The sequence below is a fragment of the Filicampus tigris genome, chromosome 4 (genome assembly GCF_054856515.1).
Source record: "Filicampus tigris isolate MCC_2025a chromosome 4, RoL_Ftig_1.0, whole genome shotgun sequence".
In the NCBI taxonomy this organism is placed as follows: domain Eukaryota; kingdom Metazoa; phylum Chordata; class Actinopteri; order Syngnathiformes; family Syngnathidae; genus Filicampus; species Filicampus tigris.
The window spans coordinates 20,262,572-20,284,710 of record NC_141220.1 but is presented as its reverse complement, the minus strand read 5'-3'; the positions used below and the strand labels follow the sequence as shown (position 1 = coordinate 20,284,710).

General features: G+C 40.6%; 2 protein-coding genes across 3 annotated transcripts; one reads left to right on the top strand and one right to left on the bottom strand.

Moving 5' to 3' along the window:
- The first annotated feature begins 80 nt into the window (after positions 1 to 80).
- Positions 81 to 14,181, top strand: nat10 (N-acetyltransferase 10). Of its 2 annotated transcripts, none has more exons than XM_086027809.1 (29): positions 81 to 218; positions 1,296 to 1,416; positions 1,492 to 1,583; positions 1,666 to 1,837; positions 1,958 to 2,080; positions 2,237 to 2,298; positions 2,389 to 2,503; positions 2,597 to 2,704; positions 3,863 to 3,996; positions 4,145 to 4,238; positions 4,305 to 4,403; positions 4,475 to 4,611; positions 6,286 to 6,410; positions 6,491 to 6,641; positions 7,522 to 7,618; positions 7,695 to 7,811; positions 8,060 to 8,161; positions 8,231 to 8,305; positions 9,300 to 9,416; positions 9,775 to 9,908; positions 9,987 to 10,035; positions 10,273 to 10,363; positions 10,442 to 10,549; positions 10,620 to 10,792; positions 10,944 to 11,063; positions 11,736 to 11,834; positions 12,382 to 12,455; positions 12,534 to 12,614; positions 13,889 to 14,181. In XM_086027809.1, exons 2-29 carry the CDS (start codon positions 1,303 to 1,305, stop codon positions 14,034 to 14,036), a joined length of 3,111 nt encoding a protein of 1,036 aa, XP_085883935.1. In that variant the 5' UTR covers positions 81 to 218; positions 1,296 to 1,302; the 3' UTR covers positions 14,037 to 14,181. The 2 variants fall into 2 exon arrangements, with proteins under 2 accessions (XP_085883935.1, XP_085883933.1); XM_086027807.1 differs by lacking the exon at positions 81 to 218 and adding an exon at positions 703 to 834.
- mapda (N6-Methyl-AMP deaminase) lies at positions 14,109 to 19,614 on the bottom strand. Its single transcript, XM_086027811.1, has 10 exons — positions 19,360 to 19,614; positions 19,135 to 19,265; positions 18,996 to 19,056; positions 18,835 to 18,922; positions 18,676 to 18,757; positions 18,483 to 18,609; positions 17,738 to 17,818; positions 16,746 to 16,884; positions 16,132 to 16,232; positions 14,109 to 14,562 (listed from the first exon to the last, which is right to left on the bottom strand). Exons 1-10 carry the CDS (start codon positions 19,402 to 19,404, stop codon positions 14,371 to 14,373), a joined length of 1,047 nt encoding a protein of 348 aa, XP_085883937.1. The 5' UTR covers positions 19,405 to 19,614; the 3' UTR covers positions 14,109 to 14,370.
- Between the last annotated feature and the right edge of the window lie 2,525 nt (positions 19,615 to 22,139).

The following is a 22,139-nucleotide window of genomic DNA, read 5'->3' as shown; positions in this document are numbered from 1 at the left end:
CTGTTCCGGTTTACTATCATGCCATTCTTTTGTGTGAGAGTCACAGCCGAGGTGAGCTGAAGCCTGTCCCAGTTGACAATGGGCAAGATATGGCGAGTCAATCAGTCACAGCACACAACTAATCAACCTACTTTGCGTGGAAAGTGGGAAGAAGCTGGAGAAAACCCATGCAGTGACGGAAGGCCTGAGTCAAGATTTTAATCCAAGAACTGCGGCAGGTTTGGTAACCACTAAAACTAGTCCCCCACATGATTTTGTATTGCATAACTTTATATTAGAATGAATCCAGCAATTGACATTTCAATTAACTAACGGTACATGTTTTTCTTTTAACTGTTACTGTGGCACCTGGTGACATATTGTTTCAAATGTGAATAAACATTTTTACAAGCAATAAACGCTGAATACTATTTTTACATATTTGACTCAAAAAGTTGATGTGTTTGACACACCGTCGCAGTTTGAAAGCAATCGCTTTCAAGCGCTAATAAAGTTGCCCGTTTATTGAGCTTAAAAACCTTTCTTTCTCAAAATCCATACACACATGTAGCCAGCGCGGAATGACACAATTGCTGTCACTTGTTAAACCCGAAAAGTGAGAAGTAAAAAAAACTTCAACTTAGTTAAATTTTGCTTGGACTGCACGTGCAGTAAAAAAAATAATTATTTTAAGTAGGACCAACGTCGCAGAGAAATGACGTCATAGCAAGGGGTCCTTCATGAAACGTGTCTCCTGTCTCGCTCCATGTGAATTTATCAACAGCATGATGGCGTCCACCGTTTAAACGAAAGTTTCGACTTTGGGCATTTTGGAAAGCGTATTAGAAATACAAGGTAACAAGTGAATTATTATACTGGTATCCATATGTTGTTTGGTTTCTATTTGTTTCACATAGACATTCATTCAGACATATCACATGCTACAATTTATTGAATGAACAATCATGTTGACGCTTGCGATGTTGTGTTGCAGCCCAATGCTGTTAAGATCCGCTTAAATCATATTTTACCACTTTATAATTCTTTACCTCTGCATACGAAACACGGCGTACTTAAAAAAAATAAGAAATGCAATTTTTTATTCAGTGTAATTTTATTAATATTTGGCGGTTTTGCTTGACAGCTTTCACTTAATTTTATTTTAGAGAACAATGCTTATACATTAGGCTATTTCAGCTGTGATTCTTGAGGTGTGTCAGTTTAACTCCGTGTTCCTAAAAGCTATAACCGCATTCTATAACGTGCTATCTATTAAGCCAGGTACCAAAGTGAGTGATCTCTCGGTGTTTCCCCAGCAAAACAATGGCTACTGTCCGCAAGAAGGTTGACAACCGCATTCGTGTCCAGATCGAGAATGGAGTCGCCCTGCAGCATCGCACCATGTTTGTCGTGGTGGGAGATCGTGGAAGAGATCAGGTAACGTCCTGATTCTTTTACTGCATTTGCTCTTGTTGGCACTCAGCAGTAATTTATTTGGGGATTATGGTCCAGGTGGTGATTCTGCATCACATGCTGTCCAAAGCAAGCGTCCGAGCACGACCGTCTGTTCTGTGGTGCTACAAAAAAGAACTTGGCTTCAGCAGGTGACAATACACGTACCTCTCTCTTATTCACGCCTTGTTTGTTTGTTGTTTTTAACTATTTAACACGCATGTGTTCAACCAGCAATCGCAAGAAACGTATGAAGCAACTGCAGAAGAAAATAAAAACGGGCACATTGAATCTGAATCAGGATGACCCATTTGAGCTTTTCGTCGCTGCCACGAACATTCGCTACTGTTACTACAATGAGACCCACAAGATACTGGGAAACACTTTTGGCATGTGTGTCCTACAGGTGAGTCCATCAGCGCTTACAAACATTTTCCATCTCCTGCATTGCTCAAATGAAAGTGGAGATGAGATTGTGAGCTTTCTCTTTTTTTAAAATTTTTTTTTTTTTAACCTTCTTGCACAGGATTTTGAAGCCCTCACTCCCAACCTCCTAGCCAGAACTGTCGAGACAGTTGAAGGCGGCGGTATTGTAGTCATACTGTTACGGACCGTGAACTCCCTCAAGCAGCTGTACACAATGACCATGGTAATTTTCAGCTTTTCCACAATGCAGGTCCGCATATCTGAATTGTGCGAGCAATAAAATAAAATAGTCTCTCTTAAACTAAACTAATCTAGCCATGCTGCACCTCTTTGTACATTACATGATACAGTAATTATTGTGAACTCTTTCTTCTTCCAGGACGTGCATGCTCGTTACCGAACGGAGGCTCATCAGGATGTGGTTGGAAGGTTCAACGAGAGGTCAATTCTGTTCACATTTGGAACATTTTTACAGATATTAGTGTTAGTTAGTATTAGTGTGATATAAATGTTCCTCTTATCGTTCCTTAGGTTCATCCTGTCCCTTGCCTCCTGTAAAAACTGTGTCGTCATTGACGACCAACTCAACATCCTGCCCATCTCCAGCCACATGGCTAACATCAAGCCTGTTCCGCCAAAGACACAGGTGCCCATACATAAAACACCACTTTGCTTTTTTGTTGGCTCAGTGCTCTGGAGCTAATCATCCCCCCCCCCCCCCCCCCCCCTTCTGCCTCAGGAGGATGGTTTATCTCCAAAAGAACAGGAGCTCAAGGACCTCAAGGAGACTCTTCAGGACACTCAGCCAGTTGGGGTGTTGGTGGATAACTGCAAGACCATGGACCAGGTGAAAATCCAGTTGACTGAATGTACAAAATTTAAACACTGAACCGGGGTAATAATAGTTTGGCATTTTTGTTTTTCATTTTTTCAATTGTATTTAGTTGTAATTTGATCGACTTTGTGAGTTTCTATTAGTCTATGTTTTTGTTTCGTTTTAGTTCAATTTGTATTAGTTTTATTTTTAGCGTGAGATTTAAAAAAAAAAATTCTAATATGGAACATTTCTGTCCAACGGTAAAAACATGGATAGACAGTTAGCTGGATTGCTTGATAGACATTATTCAGAGCCAAACATTTAGGATCAAGCCCGAAAACTCATGTATGAAGTTAATTGACAAAGATGAAAACAAAGGACATTTTCACTGTAATTATAAGGTGGTCTTAGTCTGTACACGTAAATTGTAGTCTGAGTTAGTTCTCATTTAAAGAAAAGCAATATTATTTTATTTACTTGACAAAACAGTTTCTTTCTATTTTAGCTTGAGTTATTTTGTTAATTCTCGTTAACTATAATAACCTTTGCGCTGAACACATCAATTCAGCCGGAATGCTGGTTGACCGCGGATTTGTTTGTATTTTGGAACAATAATGGCAATAGAAAAACTCTGCTTCACGGACAAATGTCACTCATGATAAAATGTTTATTAATGATTCAGGCAGATTTTAATGTATCATGATAGAAGTTTGAAAATAAATTATTAATTACTTAATTAATAAACTATTAATAACTAAACAAAAACTGAAAAAACACTGAATCTGGCAAAGAATCCTTTTCATTTCATTTTGTCGCATACTTAACTATTATACAAATTCAAAAAGTGCTCCACTCGAACTAGTAAAACAGAAAAACTCCTCTACCTTTTATAACAGTTGAAAACATATACAGTATGGTGTCAAAAGAGTATTACTGCTTTAAATTCAAGGCTGGAGATTTGTTCTTCCTTCAATGCCCCTTATGAAAAAAGCCACTAAAAGTCTGCAGAGATATCTCTCACGGGTGATTCCGACCTCTCGCGTCCATGACGTCGGTTCAAGTGAAGATTTGCATGTCATTGGGGGCACATTGATCCTGAAGGTTGCGGCCGAACTCCGAACTGTGTCAGGAGAACGTCAGCCGTGTTGGAATTTGTAGCATTATCTAATGACGTGTGTTCTTGGCAAGGCCAAAGCCGTGCTGAAGTTCATCATGGCCATCTCGGAGAAGACCCTGAGGAGCACCGTGGCTCTGACGGCTGCCCGTGGCCGAGGCAAATCTGCCGCGCTGGGGCTGGCTGTCGCTGGAGCTGTGGCCTTTGGGTAGGAATACGTTGACTGAGTATGAAAAGCCGCGCTATGCGTGGATGGATCACAAGGAATGCGTCTCACGGAAGTGCTGCTCCGACAACATAATGGAACAAAGGAAAACTTTGAGAAGCCTCTAACAGTGTTCTGATGTTGTTTGCAGCTACTCCAACATCTTTGTAACTTCGCCAAGCCCAGACAATCTCCACACCATGTTTGAGTTCATCTTTAAAGGCTTCGATGCACTTCAGTATCAGGTAGTACACACCAGCGTCACCGCTTGTTTATCGCCCTGTGCTTCACGTCCTCTTCGCCTCGCGTAGGAGCATCTGGACTATGAGATCATCCAGTCGCTGAATCCAGAGTTCAACAAAGCGGTCGTGAGGGTGAACGTCTTCAAAGAGCACAGGCAGACCATTCAGGTAAACACCTTTTTCCTATCGGTTTTGTGTGTGCATTGCTTAGAGAGACGCACAAATCTCTTTGTCTGCAGTATATCCATCCAGGTGACGCTGTCAAACTAGGCCAGGCTGAACTTTTGGTGATTGATGAGGCTGCAGCCATCCCCTTACCTCTAGTCAAGAGCCTGCTGGGACCTTATCTGGTTTTCATGGCCTCCACCATCAACGGGTCGGTACATTTTCGCTGAGTATGTTAGGTACCATGTACAGTCAATATAAAGTAAGGTTTCTGTGATGCAAAAAAAGAAATTATTTTAAAATATTTTCCATCATACATGTGACCTGTAAAATTCCACAGATTTTTTTTTTTTTTTCAAGAGGGGAGGTAAAAGAAACAACCGAGATAATGTGGTGATAGTGTGCATATCCTCTTATAACTGGAATGTGGCTGCGTTTAAAATTAACCAATCACCTTTAAACTCATGTAAAATGGGAGTCAATACACACCTTACACAATTTAATATGCCTCTTATTAACCCCAAATAGACAACAAATAGTCTCGTGTTTTTTTCCTGACAGTTTTTTTTTGTTTGCCTTTGCTTTCTAGCGGAATGATGGAGCTTTTGTGCTAACGCTGACTGACATTTAGAACTGTTCATAATTCCCCCCACCTTTCATTTCATTTCTTTGTTTTGAGCGTAATGAAAAACAAACACAAGCCAACTCATAGCGCAAATGCGTAAATGAGCAAAAATGCTGAAGACGAAAGAGCAGTTGCCCTGTACATTACCTTGACTTGGGCCACAGTTTCATTTGAAGAAAAACAGCCACAAAGCAGGATGCTGCCAGTACAATTCTTCAATGTAGTTTTTGTGTTCTTTGAGCGATAAGCAGTGTTGTGTTTGCCCCACATTTTGGTACTAGAGAATACAATTTGTGAAGAAATAATGTGAAGGCTGAAATGCTGTATAAAAACGTATGGAATGATTTGAAATTGAATGATATACAATGAGCTGAACATGTCGAAGTTGGAATATTTTGGATTCGGTCAATATATGTGGAAACTGGTGGTGATTATGTAAAAATGTAGAATTTTTGGTGTTTGAATATTTATGTGAATTATATGAATAGGAACAGGAAATAAGTTTGATTTAACTTGAATGAGAAAATTAGCACACACATTCTGTGCTGCTTCCTTCCTCTAATTTAGAACTGCACTGGGTCGTACTGCAAAAATAGGAGGCTAAAGATTTGTGGTGTCAAGCGATTATTTAAAAAATAATAATAATCGCGAAATATTCCATAATTTATCCAGATTAATCGTAGTTTTCAACTACAATTTTATTAAGATTGGCACAGATATTTACTTGAGTAAAATATTGTAATTGATTGGAATTTTTTTTTTAAGTATTTCTATTCAAATACTGTTCTAATAGCTTTCTTTGATTCTTGAATATGATTCTTTTCCTGTAAAATACAACTGTTGAACCATACACCAAAGCTGTACCACTAATATGCTATTTGAATTTGGCTTTGCAAAGTGCGCAAGTTATTTTGGATTTCTCCAATGAGTCGTTGAGCAACATTTTAAAGTCCAACTACGTAAAAGTCCGTCTTTGAGACAGTGGTCTCCTAAGTTTGGCTGCAAAGTGAGCAGAGGTCATCAGAGGTCTTTTTTTTTTTTTTTTTTTTTAAAGCTTTAGTAAATTTAACTGAATCGTTAATGCTTTAACTTTTGACAGCCCGACTAAAAATGAGTCAATTGCAAACTGCAACGGCGGTAATAACTTTTTTAAATGACTACCTCTTGATTCAGCTTCAATCAAAGCGGAGTGTTTCTAGATCTTAACAAAGTTAGATTTTTTTTTTTAATTTTTAAGCTTGATTCCGTTTGACTGTGCAGCTATGAAGGCACCGGTCGCTCCCTCTCCCTCAAACTGATCCAGCAGTTGAGGCAGCAGAGCGCAGACAGCCAACAGAACATGTCAGCCGAGAACAGGAGCACCACCACGGCCAGGCTAGCAGCAGGTACGTACTACGTATGGAGCGTACAGTTAAGTAGCCTTCCCATTGTAGCGCCTGACTTGTCTGTCGGCTCCCCCGCGCAGCTCGCACTCTCCACGAGGTCAGCTTGCACGAGTCCATTAGGTACGCAGCGGGTGACGCGGTGGAGAAGTGGCTCAATGAGCTGCTCTGCCTGGACTGCCTGAGCATTCCGAGACTCATCTCCGGTTGTCCTCTTCCACAAAGCTGTGAGCTGTATCCTTTTTTCCTCCATCAAGAAGTTTCAGTACTTGTCGATATACGGCCTCCTCGCGGTCTCGTGGAAGCGGAGCTAATTAGGACTTTAGGGGTGGGCTAATAGGGGTGGGAATCAAGGGGTACCTCACGATTCGATTGCGATTCCGATGCATCACTACCTTGGCTTACATTTTGTAGTCCATGTAAAACACTTGTATCTTTTTTTTCCAACCAAAAATCCTAAGGAAGAGTATAGATTTATATTTCACACTTTGATGCGGGTTCGCTTGTTCCGCCATCTTGTCACGTATTAGCTTAGCCTAGCACAGACGCTGACGTACAAACGCACGTAATCGCTCGCGCATGCTTTTAGTTTTTTTTAGTTAAACTTTAAATATTAATTATTAATACCCATGAATCAATTCAGAATCTTTTTAATACGCCGAACGATGCATCGAAAAAAACGATTGTTTTCATCCCTAGTAGCTATTGTCGAGCGATATTGTTAATCATTTGTTTTTATTTCTTTCTATGCCAAATAAACAAATATCAATCAAAATGTCTTCGCATGAAAACGGTCAACAGTCGACTGCTACCTTTTTATTTAAAAAAAAAAAAATCACAAAAAATAAAAATATGTTGTGCATGGATTGTTGGAATGTTGATGCCAATGAAATAAATATTAACATTAGACCCTAGAAGTGCAAATTGTTCACTGCTGCAAAGGACCTTTTAACATAATTACCCTGTTGACTCTTCTGTAGTCTGTTGCCTAGTGGCTAAAATGTTCTAAACTAGGATGGCGCTTCGTCGCCGATAGTAATGAACAGCATTTGCTCCCACTCCTTGCATGTTTCTTTGAGATGGAACGAGTGTTCTAAACTTAACCTGCGTTTAGATATTACGTGAACAGGGACACTCTGTTTTGCTACCACAAGGCGTCCGAGGCCTTCCTGCAGAGGCTGATGGCTCTTTATGTGGCATCCCACTACAAGGTGAGACCTTAAACTGCTTCTCTACTTGTTCGTTTCTTCTTCTGGTCAGCCGCTGACCTCTCCTGTTCCCCTCCAGAATTCCCCCAACGACTTGCAGATGTTGTCTGACGCGCCGGCCCATCACCTCTTCTGTCTTCTGCCCCCCGTTCCCCCCACTCAGAACTCATTACCCGAGGTCCTCGCTGTGGTGCAGGTAGTAAACATGGAAATGGAGCAGAGCATCATGTCTTGTGTACAATGTTCAGAGTAAACCGTTGTACATGCTAACGATGAGGCTCATTTTTAGTATTACTGGTACAATAACAAAAAGATCTTCTTTGCTGCATTCTGTTTTTTTGCATTGTCGACTTTACGATTACTTGTACAGTACTATAAAAAGTATTCCCACATGCACTTTTCCATACGGTACATCTTTCTTCATGTTATGTTATTCTTGTGCAGGTGTGTCTGGAAGGCGAAATATCCCGCCAGTCCATCCTCAACAGCCTCTCTAGAGGGCAGAAAGCCTCGGGTGATCTTATTCCTTGGACCGTGTCTGAACAGGTGCTCAGAAACTGGATCATAAAATTGTCTTTTGTTTGGAATTTGTCTCACTGAGCCTTTTGCCTCCAGTTCCAAGATGTGGAGTTTGGCAGCCTGTCTGGAGGCAGAGTGGTGCGAATCGCTGTAAATCCAGACTATCAAGGGGTAAGAGGACACAAAATTGTTTTGAACCAGTCTTCTCTCCTGTAATGTCTTTTACATGGCAAAGGTGGGCAAATTTCAATGCTCAAAGGCAGCATTTGATTTTGAAAGTGACAGATGGGCTAGGTCACCTATAGATAGAAAAGTTTTTCCTGCCTATTGCGAGTGAGTTTCAGTGGATGAAAAATTAGATAATTAACCTATTATGATTATATATTGCAGTTATTTTAGGATATTTCCATGCTTCCGAATTAGTGGGAAGAGTTTGGAGAAGGTCATTTTGTTCAGTTTGTTTTTTTCAGTAAAAAGGAAAACATTGGCATCAAAATCTAAAAAAAAAAAAAAAAATTACAACTCTTTGTTGAAATGTCTTTAAGCATATGTTTATTTATTTCATAGATTTTTTTTATTTTATTATTATTGTTACTTTAAATGTTTTACTATCTGTATGAAATTCTAACAAGAAGTTCAAGGAGCACCCAGGGTGGTCAGCGTGTCTTCAAAAGTTCAATGAAAACCACAACACTAGCTCCATATAGTTTTCTACAGTAAATGAAGTCCTCCAAAATGTAAAAATGGTAACATTTCTACCTATCTTTGTTTTGATTTCAACACTGTTTTAAATTGATTTACTATCAATTGATTTTTTTAAAAAATCAATCTGATTTTTTAAAAAACGGTCACTGACGATATTCGTCAAAACACCGAATATCTGCGCCAATAATCGGCCCGACCGATAAAAATTGGTCTATCCCAAATTAAGACTATTAGCTGCGACTGCTATGGTCATCAAATCCCTTTGGGTTCAACTAAATCTAATATTTGTGACCTCACAAAAGTCAAAAACAGACACAAAGTCTTCACAGGAGAATGGAAGCTGTTCTTGCAGAAAGGATGTGAACCAACCCCATATTTTCATGCATTTGTACTTCATGTCGGTGCGCTAATACTTTTGTCCATACCGTGTGTGTAACCAGAGTTCCTTTGTGGCCAACAGATGGGCTACGGCTCGCGAGTGCTCCAGCTGCTGCAGATGTACTACGAGGGCAAGTTCCCCACCATGGATGAGAGCACGGCGTCACAGCACAACAAAATCACGACCGTCAGCAGTGAGGTATTTCGGTTGAATAAATTCACATCGGCTAATGACGAGGCTTGCAAAAAAAAAAAAAAAAAAAAAAAAAGGGCTGCAACGCTTCCTGTAAATGTCCATGGGAAGAAGGCAAGCTTGGGGATTGTGGGAATATTTCAAATCGGAAACTTGCCGTGGGAATTCAACCAAGCCACTTGTAAATTGGGACAAGTTGTTTTAAGCAAGATGATTCGAAAATATCTTTTCCCCAACTATATTTAAATTCTCTATTAATAGCCAACCCTCATGTTGGAAAGTTTCCAAGATTGAAAGGTCCCATCATTTTTTAACCCTGCCGATGAATTTAAAGCGACGAGACACAAATGTGATGTGGTCTCAGGCCGTCACGCTCCTGGAGGAGGTGGTGACGCCTCGCAAGGAGCTCCCGCCGCTGCTGCTGAAGCTGAGCGAGAGGCGAGCTGAGCGACTGGACTATTTAGGGGTCTGCTACGGGCTCACGACTCAACTGCTCAAGTGAGGACACTTCCGTGTGGGAGCAGCACAGCAAGATCAAAAGGTGAAAGATGTCTTTTTTTTTTTTCAATCTGGCAGATTCTGGAAGAAAGCGGGTTACGCTCCGGTCTACTTGAGACAAACGCCCGTAAGTATGGGAGATTGCTGTCGTCTCAAAGTATTTGATCCAGTGTTGCTGAATTTGCCCCCTTTGAAAGAACTCCCACTTTATTTATAGGGCACTTTAAAAACAATCACAGCTGCATCACAAAAGCTGTAATTTTCTTGACCGAACCCACGTTTCCAGCCAAATAACGCAAGAGTGTGAGGCCAGGCAGCGTCCATTTTGTTTGCCGCGTCTTCATGCACGTTTTTGCTTTGGCAGAACGACCTGACAGGAGAGCACTCGTGCGTCATGGTGAAGGAGCTGCACAGCGAGGAGCAGCAGAGCCAGTGGTTGTCCGCATTCTGGAAAGGTCAACGGCCGCGCCGCTTCCCTGGTCTTCTCTGGTCTCATTTTTGTATCCCCCACCGAGCCTCGTTTCTCCCTTCAGATTTCCGCAGGCGCTTCCTGTCTCTGCTCTCCTACCAGTTCAGCAGCTTCCCGCCGAGCCTGGCCCTCAGCATCCTGCAGAACAAGAGCACCAAGGAGGCCACGAGTGGTAGGCCGACACGGGAGCGCCCCTCGGCGCCGTCTCGGAGCTTATTCGTTTTCCCTGCTTCTTCTCGCAGCTATGAGCGCCTCGGAGCTGGCGGTCCACTTCAGCCCGTACGACCTCAAGCGTCTGGAGTTGTACTCGCGCAACATGGTGGACTACCACCTCATCATGGACCTGGTCCCGACCGTGGCGCGCTTGTTTTTCCTCAAGCAGCTGGGCGACGTCTCTCTGTCAGCGGCGCAGTGTGTAAGCCACCTTTGCGATTCATGAATTTCGAAGACTTCACCTCTCTGAAGTTAATTGCTGAACAGTTCAGCTGTTTGCGGTTTTGCATGCGCTTTCTGTAACGCCCTGAGATGGCGTCAAAGCCCTGCCTGAATAGGAACTTTTTTTCCAGGCAATGCTGTTGGGCATCGGACTGCAACACAAATCGGTGGACCGGCTGGAGAAGGAGTTGGACCTGCCGAGCTCGCAGCTCATGGGCCTCTTCAACCGCCTCGTGCGCAAATTTGTGCAAGTGAGTTCACGGCCGGCGCTATTTGGGCCCGACCGATTAAACGGACGGACAATGTTAGCTCTCATCAAATAGGCAAAAATGTAACATTTTTGTAACAACAAACAAAATTAAAAATAGCACATTTTTGCCAGTTTTTTTTTTCTCTGTTGTGAGATTTTACAAATACTAAATTTAATTACTAAGCTTATGTATGTGTACATTACTGTGAGAAAATGTGTAATTCAGCTACAGTTGCTTTTGTAAATTTCCATTACAATATTAGTTCCATTTGAAAAATTACCCATAAAGCTCAGATTTTTTTTTCTATCTCCTTTTTTTTCTTTTCAAACCACTTCTTCCCTCTAAAGGCGACGCTTGTGATTGGCTCTCTCCGGTCATGTGCCATTCGGTTGTATAGTTTCAGACATGACATTTTTTTCAAATATGAATAAAGTGTGTGTTTAATTACTAAATAGCATTTGTGTAAAGTGTTGGTGCACATGCAGTATGGTTTTCCATGTTTGATGTCATATACTACTGGTGAAGCTCATGTGAAGGTGGTTTGTTTGTGTTGAACTATTTAAGTACTGAATACAGTTATGTAACATATTCAATTATAGTCTTATGCTTGAATGTTATGTCGAATATGCTTTATGATCCCCCCCCTAATGAGACACACCCTGTATGTTGTAGATTTTTACCAGCATCCAAGAAAAGGCCATCGAAGACGAGATGGCAACAACTAAAAACATCACCATGGAGCCGACTGTCCAAAGCCTTCACGATGATCTGGTAAAAATAAAAATAAAAGGCCTGCATTAATACTTGGTGTTTTACTTATAATTTCCGCATTTTTTGACTGATTCAAACTTTTCCAAGTATTCAAGGGGGGAAAAAAAAACAAATGTGCAGAATTTCAAAATTAAAGTCCAGAATTACAATTTCGGGGGGTTACCTCTAATTTCCACATTTCTTTCCCAACAAGCCAATTTTCTTTCTCAGAATTTCAAAATAAAAGTCAAAAATTAACATTTTGGGATATTTACCTCTAACTTCCAAATTTCTTGATTGATTCAAACTGTTCCAACTATTCATTTTTTTCCCCAGAATTTCAAAATAACAGCCCCCCCAAAAGTTTTTTAAAAATATGTAAAATAGTCAATTTTAATATTAAAATAATTCATTCTCCTTATTGATTCATAATTAAACCTTTTTTTTAGTGTTATCATTCTGCAATTGTTTTGTTAGAGTATCTACAACAAATCAATGAGCCAATTAATTCATACTATAAATGAATACTGTGACAACCAAAAGTGAAGATTGTTTCCTCTTTGGTCAGAATGAGGCGGCAAAGGAGTTTGAGGAGAAACACAAGCAGGATAAAGAGAAAGTGAAGGAACTTGAGCTGGAAGAGTAAGTATGCCACTTCTCAGCATGTGCAACAAATGACAAGTTTTGATGCCGATGTGATGCAGTCCTTTGCGGTTCCAGGTACAAGATCCGCGGACATGACGAGGACTGGGACGAGGTGCTGAAGAAAGCTGGGAACACGGCGATGGTCAGCATTAAAAGGTGCTGTAAGGAAAGATGAGCACCCTTCACTCAGAAGGCCGCATTTGCATGGCATGGCTCAAGTGACACAATTGGAATATGCATCGTGGCAGCATAAATGAATCGTATTTCTTCAAATCAGTTGTCTGCCAATGCGACTTCAGTGTAAACGTACGGATATGACATCGTCAAAATAGTGATCCTCGTTAATCGCACGTTACATTCCAGATCCACCGAGATGGGTGAAAATATTAAAAAAAAAAAAAAAAAAAAGATTAGAAGATAGTATAAGGGGTGGGTGGGTTGTGGCAAGTCGTAGTAGATGGCCAATAGATGGGTACTATTTTTTTCCCCCGGAAAAAAAGGCGAATGGCGGACGACGGAAGGGCTGCTGATGAATGATGGACGCTCAATTTTTAGTAAAATGCCCAGCTCCGCAAATTAGGATTGCAAACTACGGTTAAGGTTTCAAATTAGGGTTAGGGTTTCAAACTAGGGCTTGCGATCAGGGGTAGGATTTCAAATCAGGGTTACAGTTCCAAACCAGGGATAGTGTTTGAAAGTAGAGTTATGGTTTCATATTAGGGTTAGGGTTTCAAAGTAGGCTGTACACATAAGGGTGGCGTTTCAGATAGGAGTAGGTTTTCATAGGTTTTAAAATTAGGGGTAGCGTTCCAAATCAGGTTTAGGATTTCAAAGTAGTTTCAAACCAGGGCTGATTTTCAAATGTGGGTTCCAAAGCAGCGTTAGGGTTGCAAACTACGGTTAAGGTTTCAAATTAGAGTTAGGTTTGCAAAGTAGGGCTGAAGATCAGGGGTAGGTTTTCAAAGTAGATGTAATTGTGTTACTGTGATGTCATTTTCAGTCGACAGAAATCACAAAATGGCCACCCCCAGCGCTGGCTAAAAACAGGTGGATTAACTCTTATTCCACAAACGCAATATTTATCAGGATGCTGCGTTTCAACTAGTGCGCCTCCATAGAACATATTTAAAGAAATATGTTTGGGTTGACTTCCCTTTAAAGCTGAAGTCTGATTGACAACAAATAAAATTAATAACACACAACTGGAATCTGGACAGTCAATAAATGAACACAAATTAATGAGTTGTAAATGTATTCCCAGTGATAATTAAACTGGGAAAATAATTGCAGATGACAACCAGTGGAGTACGTGGTTACACTGGGAAGAAAAAAAAATCTGAACTAGGCATTACAATTAGAAATGGGCACTTAATCCTGCTGTAGAAATGCAGCCTAATAGATGTTAGTGCTTTTCAATCTGTTCCCAACAGTGACAAGAAGAGGAAACTCGACACAGGAAAGGACGTGGCGAGCAATGGAGGTCTTCAGCACGGGAAGCAAAAGAAGGCGGCCATGCAGCAGGGAAAGTTCAAGAAAAAGGACAAACATGGCAAATTTGGAAAGAAGACATTCAAGTGAATTTGGGATGTTGCGAAAAGGACTGTGATGTTTTTTTTTTTTTTTTTATTAAATGCAAGAAATGGACAGAAGAGCATTTGACATTTTTTTTTAATCACAATTTGTGTGCCAAATATATACATAAACAAATATATATAGGCATGCCTACAGTGTCTCATTACTCTTGTTTAAAGTTGTGCACCTCAGTGCGGGTGTGTCAAACACAACAGCATTAAGTGTTTTCACTTGTTGTAATGTTACGATTGCTACAAAGACTTCGGTGACGTAAAAAGTTAGTTGTTTTCCCTTTTCTATAAAGTGAGGTAAGCGGTTGGCCGACGCGGGGCCGAAGCTGTCATTTGAGCACGAGCGGCTGTAATTGAGTCCACTTGCGCTTCAGCTGTTGCTTGACGGCGTCTGCGGCGAAAATGAAATCGATGGCCTGCCGGGAGAGCGTCCACACGGCCTCGTGATCCAGACCGAACGTGGACGCCGCCAGCTGGTATTCCTGAGACAAGTCTGTGCTGAAGACGCCCTTGTCGTCCGTCTGCCGGAGGACAAACCATCAAAAATTATTTACAATGCTCAACTATACTGTCTTCAGAAAAATGTCTAGCTGCAATTTTTTGGTAAAATGCCCAGCTTTGCTTAATTCTCCGCCTTTGCAAGTTTCCAGCAATTACCTTCAAACTTGCACAATGTAGAGACAAATCTCTGAATCTGCTTCACATCGTCTTTAAATGCAATTTTAATTATTTGTATAAAAATCATTGAGAGAAGATCCATATTAATATTACAAGATAAAGAAGGAAAAGGTCTTACTAGTAAATTATTTTTTTAACTGGTGAATGTTAAAACGGCTAAATAAATTGAAACATACAACAGAGAATAAAGTTAAAGTTTTTAATTCGGGCAATGCCGGTTCTTTTTTTTTTTTTCCAACCATAACCCTTTTAACTAACGGTTAACATTTAATACCTTATCCCTTTGCGTGCTAAGTATGTTCTTGTGTGGGACATCTTCAGACCATAAAAATCTCTACCAATCTATACATTTAAATGACCCAAAAGTGGAAGTCTTTGTTTCCTCTTCAAATAGCCTTGCGTTATTTTGCAATATTATAAAACCTGAAAACATCTTTCGTTAAAACGCAAACGTTTTGCAATAAAACGCAATAGTATTGTGTTATTACTCAATCTTAAATATTCTCCTGATGTCCCCATCATCTTCATCACATCACGTCGGGCTTGTGTTGCAGCTAAATGCTGTCTTGGTTTAACAGTTGTAAACAATTCAATCCACTTACGAGACTCCCAGCCGGTAAAGTGGATGGGCACAGGAAATTAGCCAGCTAATGATCTTGAAATAATGTTTAGGAGTGCACAGAGGTGCTATTTTTTTATTTAATTATTTATTTATTGGGGCGGATCGACAGAATGTAAGGACTGAAGCACTGAAGGACGAGGACAGACTGGGTCGGAAGATGATTGTTTTTATGAATGAGGATGGAGGGACAAGGATGGAAGGATACCCAGGTCGCGGACGGGGGACGGGGGACGGACCGGCAAAAAAAAAAAGGGTCAAGTGCCCAGCTCTGAGTATAAAGATATTTGTAAAAAGTTATCTTTCAAGGGAAATTAATCTATTTTTACATTTAGGGAAAGTCGTAATTTCCGACACAGCTGAATTTTTCAAAGACAGAAGTCGCAATGCTGAAAAAATAGTCGTAAATAGTAACAGTAATATTGAACAGCGAATGTTAATATGCACACACAAACACAAACTAAAATGTAGTTAGGACCACACCAATATGAGAAAAACATGTTGCACGAATACATCTAAAACAACTTTTTTCTCTTTATTTTTTCAACTTAATCTCAGTAAAATATTTAGAATTCAATTCCTTTTCAGTGCAAGCTGAATGCTTGTAATTGCTTTTATGGATTAAAAAATGGCCACGTACACAAAACAACGATTTGACATGCCTTGTTCAATTCACAGACTAATGTGAACTGCTTTGCCTAAAGGTTGCGAGCGTTAAAGGTGAAAAAGGCAAGACGAAGTCCAGGGATCAGTGCGGGTCATTGCAGCTGTTTCAAAGGAGGGTGAAACTTACACAAATGACACTTGGGTGGCCCAACTGGTACCAGTACTTGAAGTGATGCTTGGAGTAACATGGGACGGTTTGTCCTATGACGTTTGACGTCAGGCAAAGCTCTGGCGGGGGAAAAAGACAACTTGTTGAACCATCAACACACACTTGAGTTCGCTATCCAACACGTGGGCTGAATGCATTTGGTCCCCACGAGTAAGACAATTCAGAGCACTAGTAGAACAACAGTCTTACCAATATTGTTTTTTCCTCTAGTGCATGACACTAGAAATATGTCCTTGAAAATTGCGTGCATGTGACACTAAATACTAATTAACATCTAGCGCTTACTAGTTAAGATAGTCATTCCACTAGTGTGCCTTCTACTAGTGCACTAAATTGTTTTAGAGCGTGTTAGTACATGGATAATTCAGCTACTAGTTAACAATCGCTTTACTACGACCACCGGTGGGACACATCAACTAGTGTCGTTTCACCTCACTACTAACGTCATTGTTCTACCAGTGTGCCCCAATTGCTGTACAAGTGAACAGAAATGTCAATAGTGGAAAAATGTCACGAGTAAGACGTTTTGCTCACACACGTGGTAAAAATGTCACTGGTCACCTCTGCCTTACCCAAAGGGATGTTATTCTTCACCACTTTGTCAACGAGGCTCTGCGATCCGCCCACGTCAGGATGCAGGAAGGTGCCGTGACCGATGCGGTCCGGTGGCAGATTGAGCAGCAGCTCCGATTCCTCCAGCTGAGACGGCACCTGCGACAATTCGTCTCCATGCGTCAGCACTTCCCCTCCTCTGAGACCAACACCAACGCAACACTTCATTTGACGCAAAGTGTCAGATTTAACCAACTCCTGCACTTGATATGCTTACTCATGTTGCATGACTGAATGATTGCGCTGCTTCTGAAATACTCGTACAATCAGATGCTAAAAAGTCGACACACCTTTGTTCAATTTTAATCAGAATGCCGTTTATAGACTAGTGGAGGCACAGGGAACATATTGTAAAGAATTTTTGGGGGTTGACTTCCACTTTAAAGAGGAGAAGTAAAAAAGTGTGCAGTGCACACACCCTTCTAACTGGGAATGTGGCTATGTTAAGAATTAACGAATCACATTCAAACTCATGTGAGTCGGCGCGCACACACCTGACACTGTTATTATATAAGAGAATGTGCACACCTTATTTATTAGTTATTTCTACCTAATCTCGATTTTTTCCCCCCCTCAACTGAGTTAACAAAACGTTTTGAAATGATTTACCTTGGTCTCATTTTTTCACGTCACAAAAAGCTAACCTTTGAACAGGGGCGTATAGACGTTTTACATCCACTGTCGTCTTAAATCAAGAAAAAAAAATGCACAAGTTCCTTGTTTATTTCACTTTTGTCAGTTTAGACAAACAAAAACAACACATCTCATTCTTGATTTGATTATTTTACTACACTCAATTGACCAAGCTTTATTATTGTGGTTGACGTCTGCAGTGGTGCAGAAATTCCCTGCATCACACTGAGAGCCTTTTCTAATATTTTGGTTGCCTTGGATCTCAATAGGCCCACGTTCCTAATGTTGTGGGCCACAAGTGCACGTTTGAAAGTCTTACTTCGGAGAGGTGCAGCGATAACTTGAGTCCGCCGTTCCTGGCTCGCTGTAGGGCAGGAAGCAGGTCTTTACCATGGCCCACCTGAAAAACAACATCAAGTTGTATCATTCATTGAATGGAGGAACTTGGAACGGGCATTGCACTCCTGGAGAAACTAACCAGTGATTTATCGGTTTGTTATTTTCATATTCAATTTGACCGATTCACTTACTTACTGTAGTCATTCGAAAATCAAGCTGCTTGGAGATGGTTGTAAAGCCTTTACCTTTAACGTGCTTGCCTATAGTTTTCCTTCGGATCTCCTGATACAACTCCCTCCTTCGCTTACTTTGGTCCATGTTTAAGTGTGATGCACACCATGTCAGCAAACAGCACAGTAACGACTTGTCACCATTTAAATAGCCCACCTGACTGATGACAAGTTTTAAGAGGACACACCTTGGTTGATCATGTCCCTACGATGAAATTATTTTCAGTTTTTCTAGGGCCGCCATCGTTTTCGTCCAGACCTGTTGCATGAGTTTTTTTTAAATAATTCTGTTGAACCACATTTAAAACGCTAAGTCTGATTTTCATTGGTCAATTTTCATTACATTTGTATTTATTATTAGTTTCATCAGGCTCAAGTTATTTATGTGACCACTGTGGGTTTTTCTTTTATCAACAGAGGGGTAGCAAAAATTTGGTGTGTATATTAGTCACCATGAAAAGACGACTGTGAAAGACAGTTGAATGACTTGCGTACCGTCGGATCCCCACTGAGATCAAGTCCAACCACCAGCCCGTCAGCGGATAGCATGTACTCTTCGGTCAGCTTCACCGTTTCCATGGCGACCTCAGTCCCATTCCTGCGATCGATGGCTACTAGGAACCTGCAGGAGAAATAGTGGCCACTGTAAGAATGTTTCTTCACTGAAGGATATTCATTGTGTGCTAACCTGACATCAATGTCCACCTCCTCTTCTTTACACTGCTGGATGGCTTTTATGACAGTGTCCACGTAGCTCCTTTTAGTCAACCCTGAAAAACGACGAGACATGAGAAACAACTTAACTCTAGGGATGGGTGTATGAAACTATCCATTTAATGTCTCAAACCTGTTTTCTTCTCCTCTCTTGGTGTACTCCTAAGCTCTAAATATTTGACACCGTCACCAGCAAACTCCTTGATTACATCTGTGGTCACCTAGAATGAAAGATCTAACAATGCCATGATGCGTGCGGAAACCATTTTAAAAAATCATAATATTTATTATCACCATCAGAATGTCCTCCTCCGTGTCCACCAATTGATGAATGACCTTGAAGACCTGAAAGCACCTGTCGCACGCCCGGTTGAGTCATTAACAGCCGCTGCGATCAAGCGAGGATTACAGCGCACGCAAGTGGTCTACGTACTCATTCAACGTTCTCCGCTGGCCCTTGTCGATGGCCGTCATGTGGTGTTCAATGTTCAGATGTGGCTTTCGCTTAATGAGTTTCTCCATGGTCTGGATGCTCACCGAGCCGTTGAGGTGAGCGTGCAGCTCCTGGTGGGAAAAAGAAATCCATCAGAGTTGCCTTACTTCCCAAATTCTTTCCAGTGTTGTCTTTAAAAATAACTGGCCGATAAATTAGACTTACTACTTTCGGGAGCTCTCGATAAAAGACATCGTTGTTCTTGTCCATCGTCAAAAGAACATAAATGTCGACAAGTTAGTGAGCTATGAAGAGTTTAGTGTCTATAAGACGACGGGCCTGCCTGTGTTTTCAGGTAACATTTGGCCGTGACACACACTGATGTGCATCAAACAAATAAGTCCGGAGGGGCAGGGAGAAAGGTTCCGCATGCGCAACACGTTTACGTGTAACACAGCCATGTTGAACATGAACATGAACTATGAGGCCCTATATACTCTGTGTGTGTGTGTGTGTGTATATATATATATTTTTATATATATATATATGCAATATATATACTGTATATATATATATACATATATATATGTGTATATACTGTATATATATATATATGCAATATATATACTGTATATATACTGTATATATATATATATATATATTGTATATATATATATATATATATATATATATATATATATATATATATATATATATATATATATATATATATATATATATATATATATATATGCGCAATTTTCAGTCGACAGCAGAAGGCAAAAAGGCTGCCCCCTGAAATGGACAAAAACAAGAAAACAAGTAGATTTTACTACTTAACTCATATTCCACAAATGCAATATTAATTAGAATGTTGTGTTTTGACTAGTGGGCCTGCATTGCACATATTCTTGTAAAGGAATTTTTGGGGCTGACTTCTCCTTTAGAAGAGAGTTTTGCATGTTTTCTTTATTAAAAGACAACTCTTTTATATCCTGATGTTATATGATTTGGCTTTTTGAGTGAATCTTGCAGCTGTTGTAGCCAATGTGTGCTGAACATTAAATATGGCTGAGATACAATAAAATGCTCCTTTTAGGTTGTACCTCAACCAGCTGGATTAATTCATCCAGATACACTTCCACGTCAATGGTAAGCTTGCGGTAGTGCTCCAGCTTGTCCTCGGTGCTTAAACAGTGTGTAGTCCTGGAACGTTGGTGCTCTCTCTCACCAAGAATAGGCCCATCTCTGGTGGGGAGCGCAAGCGCTCGGCCTGGAGCCGTGTTATTTTGCCATGAAATCATCTGCAATGACAACCACAGAGGCGCCATTATTTTACATCAACAGTATAATATTTGTATATTTGTATAGGAAAAACGTAAAGTTACACATATTGTTGAGGCACTGCTGCTTTCAGACGCAGAAACTGTTCACTTTAAGCTTTCTGCACCGGGAGCAAATGAACAAACATCATTTGGGTACTCATGGCGTAAGATTCAGCTTGCTGCAATTCTCCACTGATGCCATGTCGTGATGCAATGTCTGAATGCGCCTGGTGGGAATTTCCCCATGATGAGCCGCTTCATTTTTAGCTATACACCACTCTGGATCCTGCAAGACAATGAGCAAATAGTGCATGCGATGAGCAGTGTTTCCTTCAAGAAAAAAGAACACACAAGCAAGTCTTACAAGCCTTACCTCTGTAGCCATAATGACAGTCAAGAGATCTCCTTCGTGAAAGGAGAGGTGACGCTCTAATGAGCCTTCAAAGCTGAATCTGTCCACACACTCTGTACCTTTGGGCCATGGAGTCTATTGGAAATCATAAACATAGCATGCTCCAGCAGGTGTGTTTTTCACCTTTGCCATGGTAAAACAGCATAAATCCCCTCACACGTGAAGTGATTTCTCCTGCCTACAAACATTACAACATGTAAGGAACAATCAGTCACGATCATAATTTTTGAGATGCGATGCTTACTCGGGGGGGGGGGAGCATTTGACTACAACCCCTTGCACTATAGGTAAAGTTATCCATCCAAGCCTGAATTTGAACTCCCAAACTCAGAACTGTGAGGCGGATAAGCTAACCACTGGGTAAAATGAACAATTATTTAATCAATTATTGTGGCATAGCAAGCGGTCAGGATACATGCAAGCAGCATTTAATTCCAGCACAGTGGTCATTATTATAGAAATCTAATTTAGTCAAATTTCTGTGCTGTAGATCTCAATTGATCTCCTTTTAAATTTGAGATTTAATGATATATTAGCTTTCAAGCCTCCATTACCACTTTGCTATCCACTTTTTAATTTGTAATTGGTAATCCTAGTCAGGGTCTCAAGGAGTAGGAGGTGGCAGAACAAAATAGTTACAAATTGTACAAAAAATAAAAATCTGTGGAATAACGAGACTGTGAAGATGGGCCCCACGATCAAGGGGAGGTTACCTGTAACTATAAATCTACTTGCAAACATTTAATGACAAATTCCCACCTATGTCAGCGCCAACTGTCTTCTAACACAGTATAAGGATATTTATGATCATTGTATCTTACAGTTTACTTTCAAATCGACTCTACTGGTTAATATCCAAAGACTGCAAACACCTACCTCTTTTGTAGAGCCACATTATTTAAGTCACTAACAACTTTTTTCAAAAGTATTTTAAGCGCTGCCACATTGCTCAATGATGTCTTCAGATGCCTGATGTGCACTGCATGTGTGGTTTCAAGATTATATCTGCAAACTGCTGCTGACCCGACACAGATGCTGAAAGCACAGGAAGCAGGAAGGAAGACCAATCTAATAAATAAATTAAATACGAGATGACACCCCCCTCACAAAAAAAGGAAAAGAAACATCTGAATGCTTCAAAATGCTCTGAAATAAACATTTACAGTACCGGGAAGCGGGTTAAGGTGACTCCAAGCAGTATTTGGTCATATAGCAACTGCTAGTATAGGTCAAAGTCCAAAATCACTCCCAAGTTCTGATAGGGAAAT

What these genes read in the sequence shown, in the direction of transcription:
- nat10 (XM_086027809.1), top strand. Translation starts at nt 1,303, where the DNA reads ATGGCTACTGTCCGCAAGAAGGTTGACAACCGCATTCGTGTCCAGATC. An exon ending in AGCTGTACACAATGACCATG is followed by an intron (nt 2,081 to 2,236) that starts GTAATTTTCAGC and finishes TTCTTCTTCCAG; the next exon opens with GACGTGCATGCTCGTTACCG. An exon ending in CACCAAGGAGGCCACGAGTG is followed by an intron (nt 10,550 to 10,619) that starts GTAGGCCGACAC and finishes TTCTTCTCGCAG; the next exon opens with CTATGAGCGCCTCGGAGCTG.
- mapda (XM_086027811.1), bottom strand. Translation starts at nt 19,404, where the DNA reads ATGGACAAGAACAACGATGTCTTTTATCGAGAGCTCCCGAAAGTA. An exon ending in GAGGTGGACATTGATGTCAG is followed by an intron (nt 18,610 to 18,675) that starts GTTAGCACACAA and finishes TTTCTCCTGCAG; the next exon opens with GTTCCTAGTAGCCATCGATC. An exon ending in GCCACCCAAGTGTCATTTGT is followed by an intron (nt 14,563 to 16,131) that starts GTAAGTTTCACC and finishes GTCCTCCGGCAG; the next exon opens with ACGGACGACAAGGGCGTCTT.